Genomic DNA, 23,893 nt, shown 5'->3' on the forward strand with positions numbered 1-23,893 from the left:
ACACTTCCTCTAGTCTAGGCAGTACTCAGGGCCGTTATTTCTTCAGAGCTGCAAATTAAGAATGCGTCTAAAAGAAACGTGTATGCCTCAGTCAGACCTGAGTGGACACTTCTCCGCCCTGCTGCGTGCCACGTGCCGCGCTCTTGTGCACGAGGGGTAGTGAAGCAGCTGGTGCAGCCCTGTTCCCGCCAGGTCTCGCAGCAAATCTATCGGTTGTTTGCTTGCTAGCTATGACACTATTTACAAATACTCTTACCTGGCAGTAAAGTCCCCTTTTCTCTTGCCTGGGTGAATCTTCTCTAGCCAACATCAGTTTTTTTCACATCTTGAATTGCCCTTTGTCTGTTAATTTGTGTCGTTTTGTCCATCTCTCTCTTGCAAACGAAAAGCCATTTTGCGTCTCCATACTATATATCCTTGTTTGAAATTTCCCTTGCAGAAGTGTTAATAAGTCGTACTTTATTCAGAGGCACAACGCACTGCCACCAACCACATGGTCTCCTCCACCCTCCCACTCCGAGCATCGATCCAGCACTACAGTGCCTGCATAATACAACATGGAATTACAACTGACATATAACATGCCACGAGCCCGGGAGCGCGTGCCTTACCATAGTGATGATAATAAAATTAATAATAATAATACCACTGCAGCCATGTACTTTTTTTCCCACCTAAATGCAATGTAAATGTTCCTCTTCTGAACCTCTCTTCTTGCTGCACTCTTTTATTGTGTCCAAATCACTTTTGCCTGCCCAGGTATTGCCTCCTGATAAGAACGGAGCACATCCAAATCTCTGGCATTATTAATCTTTTGCAGAAAGCCGAATTGCGCATCCAGTAGCGGATGAAAACATCCTATTGGTCCACAAAACAAATCGGGTAATAATTATAAACCCGTTAATTAGCGCACAATGCGCTGACGTACATTACCAGTTGCACATTTTGCACCCACATAATGCGGGCTAGTTCTGGTTGGGTCCTCAGTGTATTTACAAGTTGAATTGTTGTTTTTAGAATGGCTATAAACTGGGTTACAGACAAGGATATAGACTGAAATAATTTAAAACATTCCCAAAGCAGTAGAAAAAGTACAGATTTTAGTAAACTGAATAATTGATTGACCCATCCTAAATTTCCTTTGAACGCGAAAGTCCCTTACTTTCCACAGTGCTTTTAAAATAAATCATATTTACCAGGTGTCTGTCGACGCCTCCTCTTGAGTTTCCTACCCTGAAGCTAATCTTTGGAATTTGGCAATGTTAAGACAAGTTTTTTTTTTTTTTTTTTAAATCTCCCTAGGTCACGTTGTTCCATTTAAAAAAGGATTTGCTCCTATTAAAACGTTTATTTTGCCTTGCACAAGTGTGCCATTAGCTTAGCAATTTAGAAAAGTGCCTATTTCAAGGAATCCAGAATATTAGATAAGCACAAACATAAAAAAAATGTAAAATAAAGAGAAACAGCGCCTAATTAATCAAAATTAACCTTGCAATGTGTGTCCTTTTGGATGTAACACCCATAACTCCCCCCCCCCATTTGCTTACATCAGTGGTTCCCAAACTGTTTAAAGCCACAACCTACTTTTTAGTAGGATAATCTTTCATGACCCTGCCTTTAACCCCTTCGCTGTCAGGCCTTTTCTCCCTCAGGTGCCAAGCCTTTTTTGGGCTATTTGGGGCAGTTAGCGCTTAGGTCCTGATAACGTTTTGTCCACATAAGCTATAAACAACAAATTTGCATTTTTTTTTTTTTTCCAACATCCTAGGGATTCTAGAGGTACCCAGAGTTTGTGGGTTCCCCTAGAGGAGACCAAGAAATTAGCCAAAATACAGCAAAAACAAATACAAGAGAATTAACGGCTGCAGAAAAAGGCTTGTTTTCCCCCCCTGAAGATGGCATCAACAAAGCGTTTGCAGTGCTAAAATCACCATCTTCCAAGCTTTCAGGAACAGGCAGACTTGAATCAGAAAGTCCCATTTTTAAACTCAATTGTGGCATTTTACTGGGACATACCCCATTTTTGCAATTTTTTTGTGGTTTTAGCCTCCTTCCAGTTAGTGACAGAAATGGGTGTGACACCAATGCTGGATCACGGACAGCTAAACATTTCTGAAAAGTAGACAAAATTCTGAATTCACCAACGGGTCATTTATGTAGATTCTACAAGGTTTTCCTACAGAAAATAACCGCCAAAATAAAAAGATTTTGAAATTGAGGTGAAAAAAAGCAATTTTTCTCCACGTTTTACTCTAACTTTTTCCAGCGATGTCAGATTTTCAAAAGTAATATACTGTTACGTCTCCTGGACCATTCTGGTTGCAGGGATATATTGGGCTTGTAGGTTCATCAAGAACCCTAGGTACCCAGAGCCAATAAAGTAGCTGCACCTTGCAGTGGGTTTTTTATTGTATACCTGGTATACAGGAATTCATTTGGTGAATTATAAAGAGTGAAAAATAGGTCTCAAGAAAAACCTTTGATTTTCCAAAAGGGGCACAAGATAAGGTGTTGAGAAGCAGTGGTTATTTGCACATCTCTGAATTCCGGGGTGCCCAGACTGGCATGTGAATTACAGGGCATTTCTCAAATAGATGTCTTTTTTACACACTGTCTTACATTTGGAAAGAAAAAAATGTAGAGAAATACAAGGGGCACAACACTTGTTCTGCTATTCTCTGTTACCCCAAGTCTCCCAATAAAAATGGTACCTCACTTGTGTGGGTAGGCCTAGTATCCGAGACAGGAATTGCCCCAAAACACAAAGTGGATACATCACATTTTTCCCAAAGAAAACAGAGCTGTTTTTTTTGCAAAGTGCCTAGCTGTGGATTTTGGCCTATAGCTCAGCCGGCACCTAGTAAAACTATTAAACTTGTGCATTTCTGAAAACTTGACACCTAGGGGAATCCAAAATTGGGTGACTTGTGGCGCTCTCACCAGGATCAGTTACCCAGAATCCTTTGAAAACCTCAAAATTTGGCCCCAAAAAATTTTTTCTTTGCATTTCGGTGACAGAAAGTGCTAGAATCAGAGAGGAGCCACAAATTTCCTTCTACCCAGTGTTCCCCCAAGTCCCCCGATAAAAATGATAACTCACTTGTGTGGGTGACCCAGGTGCCTGCAACAGAAAAGGGCAAAAACCTGTAGGGATTGAGGTGATAGCACAGCGAGTTGATAAGCGCATATTTTTCTTGTATACATCCTTAGGCTGACTCTGCTTTGGGGACCCACACAGGTGAGGTATCATTTTACTTGGGAAACTGAGGGGAACGCTGGGTGGTAGGAAATTTGTGCCGGAGCGGTGATCATACAACGAAAAGTGAGGAAAATATGCTTTTTTTAAGCAAATTCTGAGGTTTGCAGTGGAGTCTGGGTAAGAAAATGTTAGGGGATCCACGCAAGCCACACTCCCTTGACTCCTTGGGGTGTCTATTTTGAAAAAATGTCTGGGTTTGGTAGGTTTCTCTAGATGAGGCCGCACCCAGGACCAAAAATGTAGGGAGCACCCCCGCCCCAACACAGTTAGTTTTGTAATAGATCATTTTGATGTGTCCACATACTTCTGTGATGTTCCAAATACTAAAATTGTGAAAAGAAACACACTTAGGTTATGTTAAAAAGACCCCTCACCCACCAACCAAGTTGGTAGCATGCTTCATCATCGGGGTCCCACCGAGACACCTAGCGTGTCACGGGTGTGCCGTGACGCCTGATTACAGCAGAGCAGGTTTAGTCATTTTTACCACACATACTGGCTGGATTTGGCACGAGGGTGAGTGAGTGTTCAGTAGATCAAATTTTATAAACAAGAGATTTGACAAAAATGAAATACACTGTTAATAACTGAAAGGCTAAAAAATGGAACCAATGAGTGACAGCTCCTGAGCTGTAAAGTCACGACAAGGCACCAAGCGCTTTACAGTCCATTCACACACCTTTCATACATGACATGCACAAGATCATTCACGCTGCCAGCTACGGGCCCAGCACATTACAACACTTGCATCGACAGACAGCACCACTCAAAGGCCCATCACTTTCATACGCCCACATGCCTGATACAGCAATCACCCCAGCTGATGGGAGTGTGTGGACTGGCATTTGGCTGGCACCACCAGCCATGCGCCACCCCACGCACACTACCAGCCATGCGCCACCCCACGCACACTACCAGCCATGCGCCACTCCACGCACACTACCAGCCATGCGCCACTCCACGCACACTACCAGCCATGCGCCACTCCACGCACACCGCCAGCCATGCACCACCCCACCAGCCAAACGTCACCCCACACACACCGCCAGCCAAGCGCCACTCCATGTGCACTGCCATAATGTTTTTTTTTTAAACAACAAAGAAACCTCTAACTAATTATAAATAAGTACACAACTACAAACACAAAAGCTCTAACTGAATACATGACAGTAATGCCATCAGTGAAACTGAACATATTAAAATATAAAATTAGAGTTTACGCTCACGGTAGTTCCTAGTAATTCTTGTGTGTGTGGTAAATCCTGACAGAGCCAGCCACACACAGTCCATGGCTTTAAAGGACAGTCCAGGAAGTACATTCGGCTCTCCTTCCGGGTACCTCTTAGGGCACAGACTTTACATTTCTTAGTGGGAAAGTATTTTTTGGGAGTGGCAGAAATCTGATCAGGAAAGTGGCGATATTAAAATGTAGCCGCATCCTCCAAAACTGCTACTCTAGAACTCTTGCATGATCCACCACAACAAGGCTCTCTATCACTGACTCTTGAAATTTAACAAATTTCATCCTTGACTCAGGGGAACAATCCTTAAACACAATAAATGAATAGCCAACTTTTTATACCACACGTAAGACTTGCCGACAGCAGTGTACGGTTCCATCCTCTGATCTACTCTATCACCACCACCCATGTGCTTATTGTAGTCTAAAATGCACACAGGTTTGCGCACTTCAGCAACTTGACCCCAAGCAGCCACAGGTAAAGTACTCTCATCATGGATGGTAGTTAGCATGTACACATCCCTTCTGTCTACAAATTTCAGAGCTAGCAGCTCATCATTCCGCAAGGCACTGCACTGTCCCCTCTTAAATTTTTTACAGACAGGTTCCCTTGGATAGCCTTTCCGTTTAGAGCGGATTGTGCCACAAGCAACAGTGTCCACTCTGAACAATACCTTGAACAACTGAACTCTATTGTAGAAGTTATCTACATACAAATTGTGACCTTTGTTAAACAGTCGTCTACCAAGTTCCCACACAATTTTCTCACTAACTCCAAAAGTGGGCAGACAACCAGGGGGTCAATACTGGAAACACTACCAGTGTAAACCCAGAAATTATAAACATATCCTGTACTACTTTCAGACAGCATATACAATTTAACTCCATACCATGCCCTCTTGCTAGGAATGTACTCACTAAAAAACAAACAACCCTTGAACAGGGCCAAAGACTTGTCCACACTTAGGGCCATATGTACGAAAGCTTTTTCCCATAGACACAGAATGGGTAAAATCCTTTGGTACATCTGGCCCTTATTTCATTGCCTGGAACATAGACCTCTGAAAACCGATTTAGAAAATGATTAAAGGAGAGGCCTAATCTTAAAAAGACGGTCACAATCAGGGTGATCCCTTGGCAAGGCTAAAGCATTGTCAACAAAATGCAGCATCCAAAGAAGAAGCAAATACCGATTATGAGTCATGGTCGCAGGAAATACAGCTGTTGCCATCAAGGGACTAGTAGAACAAAAGGAAGCCAGTGACGGCTTCCTTATCAACCCCATCAAAAAAGTCAAACCCAAGAACTTTTACAGCTCTTCCAGATTTGTGGGAATCCACTGGGTAGCTGGCAGCGTTGTCCCTCAAATACTGCTCCGCATACAAATTAGTCTGCTCAACAATCTCTTCCAAAAATACATTGTCCATAAACAACTCAAAGAAATTGACAGGCAAAAAGTTTTCCGTATTTACTCTACACCCTGGGAGACCAGTAAAGGCAGGCAACAGTGGCTGCTCCATGTTTGGGGCAACCCAGGTGTCCGGTCTTCCAATCGGAAGCCTTTCAGCTGCTGGCTGCTGCACCATTGGCACATCAGTGACCGCCTCTAAAATAGGCCCTTCATCTGCCCTGAGAGTAGCTTCCTCATCAGAAGACTCCTCTAGGGCAGAAAACTCACTGCCAGAATATCTCTCTTCCTCCTCTGCCTCAGACGCATAGCCAGTCTCATTATCATGGTTATAAGACAACTCAAAAAGGATACTAACAACCTGCTGAGCGGTCAGCCTGCGGCTAGCGGTGATCCTTTCTAAGAAAAGTAACCTGACAAATGCACCAAAAACAACAAGCACTGCCTAAAATAAGTAATAAACAAAGTGTGGCTTTATCACAAAGAGTTACGTATTCAAAAACTATACCTCTCACTTGCTTGAAAAAGCTAGTCTCACCAGCAACTACTCTGCACAGACACAGCAATCACCAATGACATCCCACTAAAAAGAAAAAAGAAATGCAAATTAAACACAAGACAATACAAACATTATTGTGCACAAATCTAAGGACAATTTCACACACAATCCTGCATTTAGTACACCACCTACAAACATGTCATTCATGCTTGGCAACAGTACTCCTTTGGAGTAAATTTACTTACCTAAAACATGTAACTACGCAAACCACAGGTCAACCACTGCCAAAACCGCAACAAGCCACGGCAAAGGAAGCAAAAGCTTTGAACTAGAACAAACAAGAGAAATAAACTGTTATAATAACAAATTCAAATACTTCGCCAGTTGACAAACATCCCGCCACTAGCCACCAAACATTTAGAAATTTTCTCTGGTGTCTAGTGGAGTGGTCTCTGCCTCCCTTGAGGCGGGGGGCAGATGGGCCTAAAAAAAACTAGTACTATCTGCCCCCAAGGGGGCAGAAATGGCTACTAGTACTGTGCTGAATGCCTTGCCCAAGAGGCCACCCCCCCCCCACATAAAGCGAACGTACACACACACACACACACACACAATCCCTGGTGCGAAGTGGAAGATGGGCTTAGAAAAAAAAGGCCGATCTGCCCCCCTTCCCCACCAAAACACAAAACAAAGGGGGAAAAAATCCCTGGTGTCTTTGTAGCATCTGCCCCAGGGGCAGATGGGCCTAAAAAAAATAGGCCAATCTGCCCCCTAAAATGGCATAAAATACATTACCGCCTTTGGGGTGACCCTTGTCCAAGGGGTCAGCCCCCACACAAAGCACAGACACACAAACACAAACAAAATCCCTGGTGCCTAGAGGATTCTGCCCCGCTTTGGGGGTGACCCTTGCCCAAGGGGGCTGCCCCTCCCACACAAAAAAAACAAAGCGCACAACATCCCTAGCATCCTTGTGGCTTCTAGCCCCCCCCCCCACCCCCCCCCCCCATCAGCTTAAAAATAATGAGCCGATCTGCCCTCAAGGATTACAAAAAAGTGCTTTTACAGTTCATCTACATGTATGTACATATTGTTGTGTGTTGCAAAAAACATCCTCCATTCACATAGTTAATATTAAACATTTATTATTTTTCAGTTAGAGACAGAAAAGTAAATACTGATCCTCATGTTAAAAATTGTGACAGCCTGTCAGTTTACCTCCATCTTTGAATCACCCACCCGCAAGTGTGGCAAGCTAAATTACAAAATTTAACGGCATCTTAATTTATCGCTCTGACTTTCGCGACCCACCCAAAATCACCTTGCGACCGACAGTTTGGGAAACACTGTCTTAGATACTACAAACAAGTTAATAATAGAGTTATCGCTAGCACTTTGATACCTGGTCCTGTAAAAAAGGAGAGATTAGTAGTCCGTGGAGGTCTCTCTTCTGGTGGTGTGTGCATGAATGTTTAGCCGTAACAGTGCTTCTAAGCCTCAGGATAACCTATTAATGTGCCTGGTAAGATTCCCAACTAATGTATTTCTGTGTAGAAGGAATTATGAGGTTAAAAGGACTGTGCCAGAGGAATTGACTGCCTGCAGATCAGTTGTGCTGCCACAATTGATTGATTGTACTATGTATGAATTGAATTCTGTGGAGAACTACACTGAGCAGAAGCATAACAGTTTGTTCAATATGAGGTGCTGGGCAGCCTTACAGGACGTTTGATCTGTCTTTGGGTGTGTTTGGAATTAGTTCTGCCTTCAGAAGGACCCTAACATCTACAGGCTCCTACCTGGAGACAGAACAGACTCTCATGGACCGAAGGACTAGATGGCTTGTACACAGTTAAGTGCAAAACTCCATCATTGTACCTGCCTGGCTTCACATAGCCAAGGAGACAAATACAGGTTGAAAGGACCAGTATTCTTCGTTGGCAGCAAGTGGGACACTTGCTAGTAATGGTACCAGCCTTGGACTCAAAGTGCAAATCAACACTAGTTGAAACCTCGCAGGACCGCACACCAACATGCAGATGTATGCTGCATCATACCTGGCTGGCTGCATTCCTCACAATAGATGTATATGGGATACAGGAGGCTGAAGGTGTCCTAATCTTAGTAATTTGGGTAAGTATCCAGCAAGGTATATCAACAACATGTGGGAGCGAGTACAAAAATAAGGCTAGAATGATCAGTCGAGTGTTTGTATTTTTTTAATGCTCTGAGCGAATGACTTATAACTATGAGTGACATGCTATTCCATGCGGCTGTGGTAACGTTCAAACTAGGCCTGGGCGACAATTTAATTACACTAGACTAATCATAGTAACTTTAGGAATTTCATGTTACTTTTTTGATGCAAAGTTACCAACAATTACGAGATTATGCCTGTTCGATTAACTGTGAGTGATTTGGCACAGAGCTCCTACCCCAGGAGCACAGGAACAACAAACTTAGGAAGTTCCTGCTGGTTGCTGCTGTTCTTGTTCTGTTGCTTTGAGCACTATTTTCTTAGAGCAAAATGCATCCTCCGGTCCATTTTGGACACAAGTGTTAATTTTGTGCCAGGAAAATAGCATTAAATACTGGTTCCTCCCGTAATTTAGTGTAATTAAGCTGCAGTAAATTACATGACTTACGCCCACCCCTATTTCAAACCAATTATGTGCAGGCTCTTTTTTGTGAATAAACCTCTAAATATGGCATCTAATCAGCTAAGATGATTTTTTTGGAGTACCATGCTGTGCACAACTTCATAAGCACGAAGATCATTTGAAGACTCTAAGTAAAATATAAGGATGATGTTTGAGAATGCTTTAAAGGCCGCATGTGTATACTTCATGTACTTGGACACGGATGTGACCTTACTCTCTTGGGAAGCATGTCTTTGAGGCTGGCCTTCAGAGGAGAGAGTGCGGCAGGTATTAGAAACCAGGACTACCCTTTTAAATTGGGTGTACCTCTTTCACTAGCAACAAGTACTCTTAAAGCACAAACATCCATAGTACCCCATTCTAAGTACTGCAGTACGTAATCATGGGGTGGCGTTTATTATTTTGTTGTGGCAGCAAGTCACTGGTGCATTATAATCGAGGTTTGGGTGGAGCAATCAAATCAATCAAATTAAACTGGACTTATATAGCGCTGCTAATCACCCAAGGTATCCAGGCACTTGCAGGTCTCAGGGGCTCATTCGAACAGCCAGATCTTGAGAGTTCTTCAGAAGTCTGGGAGAGAGGAGGTATTTTGGACCTGTGTGGGGAAGCTGTTCCAGCTCTTTGCTGTGATATGAAAGAAAGTTTGTCCTCCTCTTCTGCTTTGGTGGATGTGAGTCATGTGGGCAAGGGGGGCAGATTGTCAATTTCTTGATGGCTGGTGGCAGTTCAGGTGATGGTTGATGTACGGTGATCCTTGGTTGTGTAGGGCCTGACTGACTGGATGACTGGCTGGATGGGGTCCATGATTCAAAACACACTTGGATTGAAGCTAAGTGTAAAGTCTTAGGGGCAAAGAGTTTATTCTAAAGTCTAGTTGAGTGCGTACAAGTAGGAAAGGACATTAGTAATTTTTTCCATTTAAACCAGGTTACATATTGTGAAGGATTGCAGTGACACAAAAGGCGGTACTTGGTGCATTTGGAGTGATAAAATAAATTTAATTAAATAAAAATAGACTTAAAAAGAGTTTGTGGTAGAAAGTATTCTCTTGAAGAGATGGGGCTTTGCTCTGAGCTATGATAATAGATTATAGCAGGTTCTGGAATCCACCCATGAAATACAAAGAATCCTTCTGCTTTCTTGCTAATCCACACAGCCCAAGCACTGCCTAGAGTCCAGGAATGGATGTGAAGTCTAGTATGCTCCTGGTGTATGAAGTAGGGCCCACAGCATGATGGAGGCGAGTGTCAAAGAGCTTCACCGATGTGACCAAATGAGTTTTCCAAGAATTTCTGAAAAACTGCACCAGTGACTGTGTATGGGGCTGGTGAGTGCTGTTTCTGGGTTAGGAGGAGGCAGCTGTTCAATTTATAGCTTTTGACTGAGCACAGGGAGGTTGTTCATCTATGTGGCAAAGCTGTGATGTTTCAGCTACTTTGTGGGAGGAGTCAACTCAGGGGAACCTGATGAACCCAGAAGTTACATGATTGACCAACGCCTCCTACAAAGAGAGACATTTTTTAATTGGGGACAGTGAGGGAGTGCACATAAGTAGTGAAAGCTGAGCCCTACTGAAGGAAGAGGGTTGATACTCTGGCTGGATGGCAAATGTGACTGTCTGCTTTTGCCTCAGATGTTGATTTTAGGTGAACGCAGATGCACCTGTGCTGTTGTCTTGTTTGTGTAAGTACAAATGATAAAACACATTTAAGGAAAATTAGAAAGGCCCATGTAAAGGATTAGTACAGTATTGGGGAGGTCCACATGCATGCGATAAATTAAGAGGACACATTAAAGAGATGGAGGGGGATCAGTCTACTGGGTAGCTATCATCCGTTAACACCCTGACCTGGGTAGTTGGATACCTCAAATAGTCATTATTGTGACAGAATATGTGATGCTGGGATAGCTTGGACAAGGAAAAGTATGAATTCTGCCCAAATAGCATTAGCAGAAAAGTGTGACTGGTTATTTGAGATTTTCGGGGAAGAAGGCAGCAAAGGAACAAGGTCAATCTCACTCTCCATATTAAGTGAAAACTTTGAGTTGTGCTGCGTAAGGACCTTTTTAGGGTTATACAGAATCCAAGGTGGGATCTGACTGGGAAAGAAAAGGGAGAGCCTGAAACTGATGCAGAAATCTTTGGAGGCAGGTTAGTTGACCTGGAAACTAGGGTAAATCAGATTCAAACTGTTAAACAAATGTTTCCTTGTGCCTTTTTTTTTTTTTTATCTGCAGATTAACTGAACTTAACTTTTTAAATGTGATGAACTAGAGAATTGTTCACATTGAGAAAATATAGGAATAAGAGGCACGAAAGGGTGAGATCTTGCAACTTTCAATATACGTGGGTTTTCCACAATATTGTGTGTACAGTATTGGTAGGTCATATTACACAGAGTACCTAGATATGGGCTGAAACACCCATCTCATGAACAAAAGCCTGAGGCATCATTGCAAAACTACATTACTTCACAGAAAAAGTAGTAGTTCTCAGAGTAGCAAGGGACATATGGAATATGCTTCCTATGGCATGGAACAGATGAAGGTCAAGCTGAGAGAGTAGGAGCCGAAAGACAACATGCTTCACGAAGAAGGGAAGACCAAGCAACTGCAACAGCAGATGAATGAAAGGAGAGCCTTCACGATTTGGAAAAACTCTGCATGCGTTGTTACGTTCTGTGACTGATGAGAAACAGCTAAGTGAGGGCTTAAGAATTAGACACCGAGGGGAGGTTGGGAGTTAGGTAAGAATGGAGGTAAGAACAAGTGGCTGGAGGAGGGGATCAGCAGGTGCTGAGGGCATTCACATCCCAACCGAAGTAGGTAAAGGGCAACTTTCCAAGTTACTTTTCCTCAATATTTATTAAAACCCAACTCTGCCATAGGTTTGGATTTTTAATACCTAATAAAATAGTTCTTTGGTTATTTTTCTAGCTAGTTCCAAGCCCTTGGTAACAGTATTGGTGTTTTAATCTTTACTCTTGTTTCCTACTTTGGACATATAAGACTGCAACAGTGAAAATAGCTTTTTGGGCCTTATCGCTATAGGGACATAGCAACAATACTTTTCTAAATGTCCCACTTTTAAATACTATGCACCTTGCCTTCTGGGCTACCAGGCCTATGTAAGGGTGACTTAGTAATATTTAAGAGGAAGGTTTTTACCTGTCAAGAAAGTTTTTTTTTTTAACAGGTTGCACTGCAGAGTTACACTGAAGCAGTCAGACTACACAGGATATGCCCCAAGCCATGTTTGCATTGACACTATAGTTGATGGCACTGTAGGTGTGGCAGTCCACTAGTGGAATTTAACTTCAATGCTCTGAGTGAACTTTTTACACCACATACTAGGCACTTACTGTTAAATTTGTCAATCAGTAATAAGCCAATTTAGCCCTGGTAAAAGAGGGAGTACAACCACTTTTTAACTGGCTAGCAGGAGTAAAATGCATACAGTGCTAAAGTCAGCAAAAATATAGGGTCTATCAAAAGGCAAAATATCATTTCCTTTACACCACCGTACCTGCAAATACACCCTCTTTTACACATAGGCCTATTTAATAAATGGCGAGCAGGGAATTGTATTTATCCAGCCTTTTTCACAGAGGTTCAATTAAGTAGGTCACACAGCGCAAGATAGATTTCCAATTGGACATCCATACCAGTGGTTCCCAACCTGTGGTCCGGGGATCCCTGGGGGTCTGCGACTGCTTAGAAAATTAAATAATATTATCAGAATAGGTCCCCAGCTTTCAGTAATAACTCGGTTGGGGGTTCCTGGATTGTAATAATGATTCAGTGGGTGTCCCTGGGTTCCAGTAATGATAAAGTGGGTGCCCAAAGATGTCAAAAGGTTGGGAACAACTGTTCTAAGGTATTCGTAAGCAAGACACTGAGTAAAACATCACACTTTATGAGAAGCAATTGCAAGAGAAGCTTTTCTACTTTTCATGTACTCGAGTTCGATAGTTTCTAAATTAAATGCGTTTATGATGTACTTGCCCCCTTTCTTTGTTACGACTTTATAAGCAGATGGGAGAGATATTTGAATAGGTAAATCACGTCTTGGTAGAGGAGAGATATTCATAAAAGCACAATATTAATAAAAGGAAAATGCAATCTGTAAATAATATTTGTTTGATATCTTTCACCATCAGAACTGCATCATATGTATCTGGTTGTCTAGCCCGAACTGCTGGGGTGTCTAAGAAAGGTACTACTTTGCATATATAAAGGGAATGCCCCAGTTTTGCTTCTTAGCTCCTTTCCTTTTAAGAGATGCAAAATCTCTGAAAGATATTCTACGTTACTCTCTTCATTTTTATCCAGGCTTTCTACTATTAGAATTATAACTTCTCAGTAACAAATAACTCCTCAGGTTGGACTGGTCTCGTTCTAGCAAGTTCTGGGTGCAACAAAGGTTGCTGTTAACTTTATACCCAGCAAATAAGATTCCCTTGATGACTTATTGACATCAAAGACTCTGGAATATATTAATGATGGGAAGATTGACTAGTAATTTGAAAGGAGAATGCACAAGATTAGATGAAATTTGGGTTTCTCTATTGCCACAAAGGTCATGACTTTGCCTGCCCTTCCAAACATAGAACAATGGAACTTTTGTGTGAATAAAAAGAGCTTCACATTAACAAGTTGGGTGGTTTATACGCCAAGTGCAAAGCACATGAGAGGGTGTTGCACCTTTTGACCTCCTTTGGAAACCAAGACCAGTCTAATCTAATGGGCTCCACTAGTCCCCAGTTGTTTTTTTTATTTTATTTTTTATTTTGTATGTGGAAATTTTGCCGAGGAAGTTGTTATTACGCTTAGTAAAAATAAATACTTTGTGCCACAATTCTTACCCATGTAGACTGTCGACAGTTGTGAAGATGTCAGAGTACTTTTCAAAACCTAACAATAGATTTTTTAGTGTTACAGCATACTCATATTATACATTGTGGATCAAATAGTCCTCTTAAATAATGTGTAAGTTGTGCTCGGATCGACCAAAGTGATTTAATTACATTTGAGTCACTCCCATTCCAAAGTGTTAAGTAGTGGATGGTATTTTGTGCCTGATAAGATTAGAACATCAGGGATTCAAGCTCCATCTTGATGGACTGGCACATGAGCAATGTGATTGATGGGTGGTATGGCGTTCCAGTTCGTGGAAGCTTTTCCTGAAAAATATTGTTTTTTTCTGTTTTAATTTTTTGAAGGCAGGGATGTCAAGCCAGAGTGGCTGTGCATTTCAAGGAATGTTGCCCTCCCGAGATGTTTTTTTTTATCCAAGTACTTAGGTGTGCTTTTGTCAAATGGCCTTGAATGTGATGTTGGCAAGTTTTAGCTGGTTTCTTGCTTTGATTGATAGCCAATTGAATGGTATAAACGGAGGAGTAATGTGGATGAATTTCCTTCTCTTATGTTTTTAATGAATCTAGCATTGCTTTGACAAAAGCAAGCTTGATCTTGGAAATTCCACATTGGAAGGGATTGCCGTAAAAGAGCTTGTGTCATCTGATTGAAGTCTTCTTTTGCCATGAGTAGTTTAAGACCTCATAGTAGTCCCAGTTCATACTGCCCTCCTTTAGCAAGTGCGTTTGTGTGCTTGTAGGTTTAGGTTTCTGTCCAATTACTAAGCCATCACTGCATGTTAGTGGAGCAATTTGAAGGCATATCTCTAGAATTTCTATTTGAAAGGGTTAGGTTAAGATGATGAAATGTTATCCAGGCCTTTAAAATGGTGAATGTTTGAGGTACATCAGTGATATCACTGTGTGAAGATACTTTCATGGAGAGCTGAGTATTGTCAGTAATCAATTAGTATCAATCAATCAAACAGGATGTGTAAAACATGAGTAATCACCCTCAAGGGTATCCAGGTGCTTGCGGGTCTCAGCAGCTCGTTCAAATAGCCAGGACTTGAGGGCTCTACGGAATTCCGGAATAAAAGGAGATGGGCTGCAGATGCATGGGGATGCTGTTCCTTGTTTTTGCTGTTATGTGGGAGAAGGCACGTCCTCCTTTTCTGTTTTGATGGATGTGTGGAGTGTGGGCAAGCAGTAGGGAGGCAGAGCATAGTTTGCTTGATGGTTGGTGGAAATTCAGGCGGTGGTTTATGCAGGCCTGTTCTTGGTTATGTAGAGCTTTGTGTGCATGTGCCAGGAGTTTGAATACGCATCTCTTCTGCACGGGGAGTTAGTAAAGTTGCCTGAGGTTTGGTGTGATGTCGGATTGCTGGGGAAGGCCGAGGATGAGTCTGGCTGTGCCGTTCTGTAAGGTCCAAAGTCCTTGTAGGAGTTGTAAGGCGATTCCAACATAGAGGGCGTCGCCGTAGTCTAGTCGAATGGTGATGAGGGCTTGTGCCACAGTGCGTCTCATGTGGGTAGCCATGTGAAGACCTTATGCAGCATTCGCAGAGTGAAGGAGCAGGCGGAGTACACTGTGTTAATTTGTGATTATATTGTGAGCCACTTGTCAGTGATGATTCTGAGGTTTCTGGCATGTTCAGAGGGAGTGGGTGCTGGTCCTAGTTCTGAAGACTGCCACAAGTCATTCCATTTATTGCTTCTCTTGCCTAAGACCAGAACTTTAGTATTGTCTATTTAGCTGCAGGCAGTTTTCTTTCATCCAGTCGACGATGCTGGTCATTCAACTGTGGAAGTTGTTTTTCGTGGTGGTGGGTTTATCAGTGAGCGAGAGGATGAGTTGGGCGCCGTCTGTGTAGGAGATTATGTTGAGGCCGTGGGACCCGACAATGATGGCTAGCTGGGTCACATATGCGTTAAAAAATGTGGGGCTGACGGATTATCCTTGGGGGGGGGGGCGGGAACCCTGAAGGTGATGTCATTTGGTTCGAAGGTGAAAGCAGGTAGGTGAATCCTCTGGGTTCTTCTTTGATGCTGATGTGTTGGAGTCTTTTGATCAGCGTGTGGTGGGATATTGTATTGAAGGCTGCTGAGGGGTCGAGGAGGATCAGGGCCACTGTTTCTCCTTGGTCGAGGAGGGTACGGATGCCATTCATGGCTGCGATCATGGCGGTCTCTGTGCTATGATTGCTGTGGAAGGTGGACTGGCCAGGAGTTGCTCGTTGATGATTTTTTCCAGTACCTTAGATGGAAAAGGGTGCAGGGAGATTGGCTGGTAGTTTTTGAGTACACTGGGTCTGTGGTGGGTTTTCTGAGTAGTGGTTTGACTTCCGCATGTTTCCAAGCATCCGGGAAAGGTTGCAGTGGTGATGGAGGTGTTGAGTAGAGTGGTGATTTGCTGACCCTTTGGTTTCCGAGATTGAAAGTTTTGCTGGCAGAGGTCTGTGGGGGCTCCTCAGTAGATGGATTTCTTGGTGGAGGTGGTGTCCTCAGTGGAGAGAAGGTTCCAAGTGGTTAGTCTATGGTTGGTGTTGGTTGTGGTGGTGGGGAGACTGTTGATGAAGTCCATAAGTGTAGTTTGGGGTTCGAAGTTCCTGTATATGGTTGCAGTCTTGTTGTGAAAGAAATCAGCAAGGTTGTCGCACAGCTCCTGTGAGGGAGTAATGTTGTTTTCACTAATCGCTGGTTGGGTTGGAGAAATCCTTAACGTTGGAGAATTCCTTAACGATGTTAAGAGTTCCTTGGTATTGTTGCTCCTGGTTTCGATATGCAGGGCTACAGCTACCGCCTTTGTTGCTCTCAGCAGGCAGTGGTAGAGGTTGAGGGAGGTCTTGAAAGATGCACTGTCCATAGGTCTTTGCTGACGTGTCACTTCCTCTCCAGCTGTTTGCTGTCTCGATTAGCTGTTCTGAGTTCAGCGGTGTACCAGCTGGCCTTTTTGGAGGTTGTTCTCTGGATGCTGCTTTTTATGAGGATGATGCTTTCGCCACAGTTGCTGATCCAGACATTGAAGTTCTTTACTCCTTGTTCAAGGTTGGTGGCGGTGCTGGATATGTTGAGGGTGTCAGCCAAGTTTGTCTCTGAAAATGTGCTCCATGAACAGTGGCAGGTGCTGGATGTCTTGGGGTTGTCGATGCGGGGGCTGGAGATGTTGAAGTGGATGATGAATTGGTCAGTCCATGTGAGTTTGGCACCATGGCTGTATGTAATGCGGCTGCTGGAGGTGAGAATGTGGTCCAGCGTGTGTCCTGTGGTGTGTGTAGGGTCGTGGACTATCTGGGTTAATCAGAGGCAGCTCATATTGTCGAGGGGGATGTGTGGTGGTGTTGTCCTTGGGGGTCATCTATGTGGAAGTTAAGGTCACAGAGGAAGACGAAGCCCTTGGATTCTAAGGTTAGGAGTCCAATGAAGTCTGCAATGGTGTTGGAAGAGCTGGCGCTTAGGCCTGGGGGTCATATGCTAGGGTACCTCTGATGGTAGTCTTGTTGTCCTTGGGAACTTAAAGTTGAGGTGCTCAATGGGGGTGATAATGTTGTTGTGGAGGTGGTGCACTGTAGTTTCTTTATGGACTGCCTGTTCCTATGCCAGGTTTGCTGGGGCGGGCTTCGTGAGTGATTTGTATATCCATTGAGGATTGCTGTGGCAATGTCTGAGGTGCACATGGCTTTTAGCCAGCTTTCGGTGAGGAGGAGTGTGTAGGGTGAGAGTAGTGATGAGGTCCAATAGTTTCAGTGGAGTGCACGCACATTGAGCGTGTGTTGAGGAGGAGGTAGTGGAGTTGATTTATTGCTTCTGGCGTGTTGAGGTAAGAGTTCAGAGTAGTGCTGTTTGGCGTAACGGTGGTCATGCAGGAGAAGGTGCACCTAGCAAAGGAGAATGGTCCTGCAGTTGAGTGCAGCATGGCAGCAGCGTTTGCTGTATGGTCCGGTGTTTAGGGTGTATATGGTGGCATAGTCATGACTATGGGTTTGACGGTGACCAGGGGCCCTGGCGCTGGGTGCGGTCTAGATGCGAACGTACACAGATGGGTCTGCCTTTGGTGTGTCGGCCTCCATTAACTAGGCCCTGGAAAGAGGGAAGGGTACTGGGAGACGGTGGGCGGGGCTAGTTGGGCAGCAGGAAGTAATAGGTGGCAGGCAAGAGCAGCAGTGAGGGAAAAAGCAAGCAGAAAGAAGTGAAAATGAGGGAAAAGCACAGAGAAAGCAGTAAAAATGAGGGAAAAGCAAAGAGAAGGCACACACAAGGCAGGGAAAAAGCAAGGAGAAAGCAGTGAAAATGAGGGAAAAACAAATAGAAGGCACGCAGAAATGGGGTATAAGCAAGACATAAGCAGTGAAAACGAGGGAAAATCAATGAAGAAGGCCCACAAAAACCATGGGAGAAAGCAATGAAAGTGAAGGAAAAGCAAGGAGAAGGCACACAAAAAAACAAGGAGAAACCAGGAAGAACAAGTGAAAAGCAAGGAGAATGCACACAAAAATGGGAGAAAAACTAAGGAGAAGATAGGAACAAGAGCAATACAGCAACGCGTGGAGAGCTGGGCCTGCAACAAAACAAAGGTCTGAGGACTGGACATAGTGTGAAATATTTGTTACTAAGCAGTGTGGTTAGGGATTCCACGTGCAAATTTAAAATTATTTCCGATAGTAACATTCAGCTATTTGATACTGAGTTGGTTGTCTTCTTTGTCCTCTGTCATGCAGTTATGATGTCAACCAATTAAAAAAGGTACCTTCCATGCTCATGCTTTCTCTTAGATATTTTCTAGAATACAGGCGATTCACAGAGGGTCACTGGTTTTGCGTCAGTGTTTGTGACCGGGGCAGGCATATACTAAAACTGCAAACTTCAAAATTGATCTAAACTAGTCTGCGGCCTATTTGCAACCTCCCGTCCTCTACATCCTTCTAGAACAGCAAGCACAGTCTGTGGAATTCAGAATTCTTATAACCTGTAGTGATTCATCAAAATGAAAAAGGGACTTTAATTTTTGATGTAACTTTACGAAACAACGTGCTATGTAGAGAACCCTGCACAGAGTGATGTGTATGTTATGTGCGTTGTTATTTGCACATTCTGCTTCACGAATATTTTAACTTGATTACAGTCTCTCATTTTTGGTTGCATGGAGGAACACACAGAACGGTTTGTTGTGTTTGCTTTTCTGCCCATCAGTTCAAGGCTTTCCCACTGTTCCGCTATCCATTATGTCGTAATTAACCAGCAGTGGAAGCACAGAAAACGAATTCGAACAACCTTTATCTTTACGAGGCTAATGCATAGCAAGGTTGTTATTTGTCACCAGAGCGCCTTTTGAAAATGTGTGTTGAATTTTGCGTTGCTAGTTAAGTCTGGGTGACAGCAATAATTGTGCTGTTTGGTGAGGTTCTACATACTCTCTTACATCTTTACACACATATTTACTGTATACATTTGCTACAGTGAAATTTGTTAAGACAGAGTGCAGTGCCATCCATTCCACCTGTACATACACATTGCAGAGGCATTATACTATGTTTTGAGGTTCAGGGCAGTTTGCCTTTTCAGTGATTATAGGATTACTACAACTGACATTATAGTGCAACATTAGCTAAACCTTAATTGGTAGGCAGTTTTTTAGATATTTATTGTACAGATCTACCATTTGAAAAGTGGGCTTGTGCGTGTTTTCTATAGATAAGCATTACTTCGTTCAAATGACATTCATTTATGTAAGCATATATATTCATATATATGAAACGTGTGTGTTGTTTTCTTCGCTAACTTTTTTCACTAATCATTCACATGCCAGTTTCCGATGGAGTTGCTCGTGATGTTCGTTGAGTGGTTTCTTGCGCCCTCTGGGTGATGTGAGAGCTTGGAGTAGATTCTCAGATCCCGAGAGTCTGACCATTGCTCAGCATGAGTGTTCATTTTGACCTAGCCGGTGAATCATGTTTCCTAGCTATGGTTCCTAGAGCTAGATGCCATTGCCCATCAATATTGGTGTTGCCTAGGTTTTTCAGTGGTCCCTACATCTTGAAGCACCTTGACTTGTGGCAGTCTTTGTCTCTTTAAATGATGCCAGAAGAAACAATCACCCTGCCCACACATGCAACATGTTTTACCTCACTCAGTGAATTTGTTTCTAACCCTATGATTACGTATTGTGTCCCCTGCAGGTTTTTGCCTTTGACCACTGTTTCTGGTCCATGGATGAATCAAACACTACGAAGTATGCAGGTGAGTCCCGTATTTCATTAATGCCAGTTTTTAGGGTAGTTTGGTCATAGCTGGCTGCCAAATTGTATACAAAGGATTTTTCCTACATTAACATGGCCTATTCACATAGGAGATACAGATGATGGAAACTTCCAAGCCCCAATGAGGGTCTTGTGGGATGGCAGAAAAGCATTGATTAGTTTGGCTGGTTATTTGGGCCCCTCCGACAGCAATGCATTTCAAACATGCTGATAAAGTAGTTCCTTCATTGTTGTTATTGTTTGCTGTTAACACAGATTCATTCATCTTGAGATCACGTGCTGTTCTCGCTGCTACAGTCAATTCATCCAGGCACTCATGCTTTAGAAGCATCTCAACTATGTTGGCTCCTGTAAGGTCCCCACGCATTGATACCTAAAGTACCTCTGTGTGAGACGCACATATTATTATTAATATTACATTTAACATCCTATTTTGCAGAGCTGATTTTTTTTACGGAACAAGGAACTAGGTAATTTTAATGTCCTTGCCACATAATTTAGTTAACCCTGACGCATAATTGGTCCTCCACTGCCATATACGTGCGATGTGAGGTTTTACAGCAGCAAAGAAAGCACCGAACAAGTCGTGTTAGGTAGTTTATTTGCTGCTTTCCCTTAGCTTCTCTTGATCACAGATGCCTCTTCCAGTCTGCACTTACGCTGATGAGATCAGACCACATTTGCACAAACCTATGAATGCGACCTTTTGTGTATTACATATTTGATTAAATATAAATTCATTGCTGGTGATGGTTTGATGAGAACAAACAGCCACACTCGATGGCCTGCCGTCCTTCATCTTGTGTGCTGGAGAGGTCATCTTTCGTGCTTCACACAGCAGCAAGTAAACCGTTGTAACCAATGCATTTTGTGGGGGATTAAGAGATTATCGCTATTCGTTTTAGAGCTCCGGTTCCAGGTCTTTATTTCTGGATCTATTAGTCTTTTTTTTGCTGCTGAATAGTTTTCACTTGGCGCTGATCCTCCATTTTGGTGATGACCAGATTGATTGACCGAGGTTCCCTCAGCACTCAATTGAGACTTTCAGGTAATACGACAAAGGAGTAAAATGCCCATTGGTTTCTCTGCCGGACATTTATGTTACTGCTACGCTGAGTTTAAACGTTAACGATGATTATCGTGACACTTTACGGTGAGTGCCATGTTACCGGCAGCTAAACGGTAATAACAAAGACACACTCTTGTAACATGCAGATCTTGTCAGTGTAACCTCGTTATTCCTGGATGTTACTCATCTTTAATGGTAAAACTTTAAATATAATTGGTCTGTGATGATTATTATATGTTGCAGAAGCTCTGTGCAGGTAGACAGACCATCTTCCTGCCAGGGCCTCTTCTGCACTAACAGAGGAGCTTCTGACGAGAGTCGTCTCTCCATTACTTTAAAAAATTGCTGGTCCGGTTCGTGCACACGACATGTGTATGCCTGTGGACTGTCAGAGGTTCTGATGCTTTTACTTCCTGAAGGAAAAGCAGAACCATGTAAAAGTGATCTCTCTCTAATGTAATTGTCACCATGGATGTTCCCGCTCCTTACAGCAAATAAGTGTTTTACTTACAATAAAAAACCAACACGAATAGGCAGCCAGTACATTCACAATCACACTTACATGTGTTGTTAAGTTGAACAATGTTGTGATGTATGCAGAGGACACTGGGAGAATTCTAGCAGCTTTTCAAAAATGTACATTTCCTGCAACACCAGTCTTAATGTTATTGAATGAACTTACCTGCTAGTTACAAGGCCGTGAAATACACAATGAGTTGTTCTTCTGCTGGACAGTATCATGGTTTTGTACAAGCCACACTGTTAGAAATAAATGCATCATGAGTAGCAGCAACACGTGAATAAAAAACCGTAAAATGTCACCATCTCTGGCGAGCTGCAATTGCATATTGTGCTTAATTAAACACATGCACGTGGAGATTTCTGCTGCTTGATTCTTTGGTAGACCCATGTTCTTTCATAACAGGACAGTGTACACAGAGCCTTTTGATCTCTCCTCTGAGCAAAGTATAATTAATAAATTCATGGCTGGCATGTTTTAAATACTGTAAAGAACACAATGCCTGTCACTCACCCAGTAAGCAGCTCAGGAGATCAAATAACATAAAAAATATGCTGCGGTGCGTCAGTGCGCTAGCGGCTCATATCACCGCATATCCAGGACATTTGTGTACGTGTCTTTAGTATGGCAGACCCGGTCAGTTCCATTGGGATGCTGCACAAATAATCTGTTGTTAACCACACCAGCCAGCCTGGAGCGCGGCCCAGATATGAAGGATGTTCACTGATTATCAAGTAGATCAGTGCTGCTCTTAGTGTCATGGGGTGTTCTACTGTGCCATGAGAATTTTCAGGGTTCTATCAGGGTATTGTTTAAGGTTACTTATTACTTTGAGTTTAGTAATATTAAAGAATCCGGACCTGGGTCACAGGTGCTGTCGTGATGAAGTTCTCGCCTGTTCGGAGTACTAAGGCTAACTTCGCCAGCTGGTCCCGCGGCACCAAGAGAGATCTCTCAGAACAAGATCTCAAGGCCTTTTGGAAGGTTATTAGTTTGCTCAAAGCTTTTTCCGTTTTAAGAGAAAGATTTTCTCAGTTCTGTAGAAAATTTCGTATTTTTGTTTTAACAAAGTGCTACATAATTTTCTACGTGTCCCTTTGTGCATAAGAGCTCAACAGTATTTACGATTCGTCAACGCAACGCTAAAGATGTCAGCATTGACAGCGGCAGACTTACAAGCAGGTGCTCTGCACTCGCATTGTTAGGTCATGGTGGTCCATCTGCATTATGAAACCACGAGGACAGGCCAAGCAATAATAATCACCGAAGTATCCAGCAGTTGAGACAGCACTGCCGTCCTGTCGGATCCCGCAGGGAGCAGTGGGAGTGTGCTGGTGGTTTGTGGCTTCACACACTACTACCATGAAGGCATTGCTCGAGCATCTCTGCTGCGTGATAATGGCACACCGGAGTCTTTTCATTTTCCATCGCTTTGTCTCTTGTAGGATTCTGAGACTCAGAGCCATCCGTACCCTGCCATGTCTTAAAGCACACACAAGGAAACCCTGCCATGGTGGTTTCACAGCTTCAGATAGTTTCACGGATGAGTGTTTGTAGTGATCTCACAGCACAGCGTGTACACCCTTCACCTAACGTTTTGGAACAGGACCAACAGGGTTTTTTCAATTTGCGAAAATAAAAAGAGGGACATGTATCTTCTTATGATGGACACGTATTCTGTCATTTATATGGTACCTTTGTAAAGTTGTATCCCCTATGGAACATGATATATATAGAGAGAATTAGACCTTTTTTCTGATATAGATTCTATTCACAGAGCCAAGTTGATAGCAAACAAGTATTGCATTGGCGTTTGACAAAGAAGGCATGTAGTTAACAAGATCATCCTCACCACGTTTGGCCCTTCTACAAAAGAGTGTCTCTGTTGCTATGGATCTGGGTGCAATTACTTGTGAAAAGTTGGGCGAGCTGATTTACCTTCTGTAGTTAGGTGAATGACCGTGAACATTCTTGAAATCAAGGTGTTTTCACAGTCACAATTGTCCTTTGTCCTCGTGATGCTGTCTTTTTTTTCTCTCGACCTCTTGCTCTGAGCTGGGGATCCTTAAGAAAAACCCATAGGACCCAATGAGAGAATGTTATCTTCCACCCGCCGTTTGAT

The 23,893-nt window shown here is 43.0% G+C and overlaps 1 protein-coding gene across 3 annotated transcripts in view; it reads left to right on the plus strand.

Moving 5' to 3' along the window:
- Positions 1-23,893, plus strand: part of KIF13A (kinesin family member 13A) — a 733,240-nt gene that overhangs the window by 268,817 nt on the left and 440,530 nt on the right. For 2 of the 3 annotated variants that reach the window (XM_069218331.1, XM_069218342.1), the window contains exon 1: positions 20,105-20,162. In XM_069218331.1, coding sequence (XP_069074432.1) covers positions 20,132-20,162 — 31 coding nt within the window. In that variant the 5' untranslated portion in view covers positions 20,105-20,131. Of the gene's footprint in view, positions 1-20,101; positions 20,163-23,893 lie in introns of those variants that run through there. The other variant, XM_069218350.1, reaches the window with a different exon arrangement.

Source organism: Pleurodeles waltl, chromosome 2_1, assembly GCF_031143425.1.
Source record: "Pleurodeles waltl isolate 20211129_DDA chromosome 2_1, aPleWal1.hap1.20221129, whole genome shotgun sequence".
NCBI classification, from domain to species: domain Eukaryota; kingdom Metazoa; phylum Chordata; class Amphibia; order Caudata; family Salamandridae; genus Pleurodeles; species Pleurodeles waltl.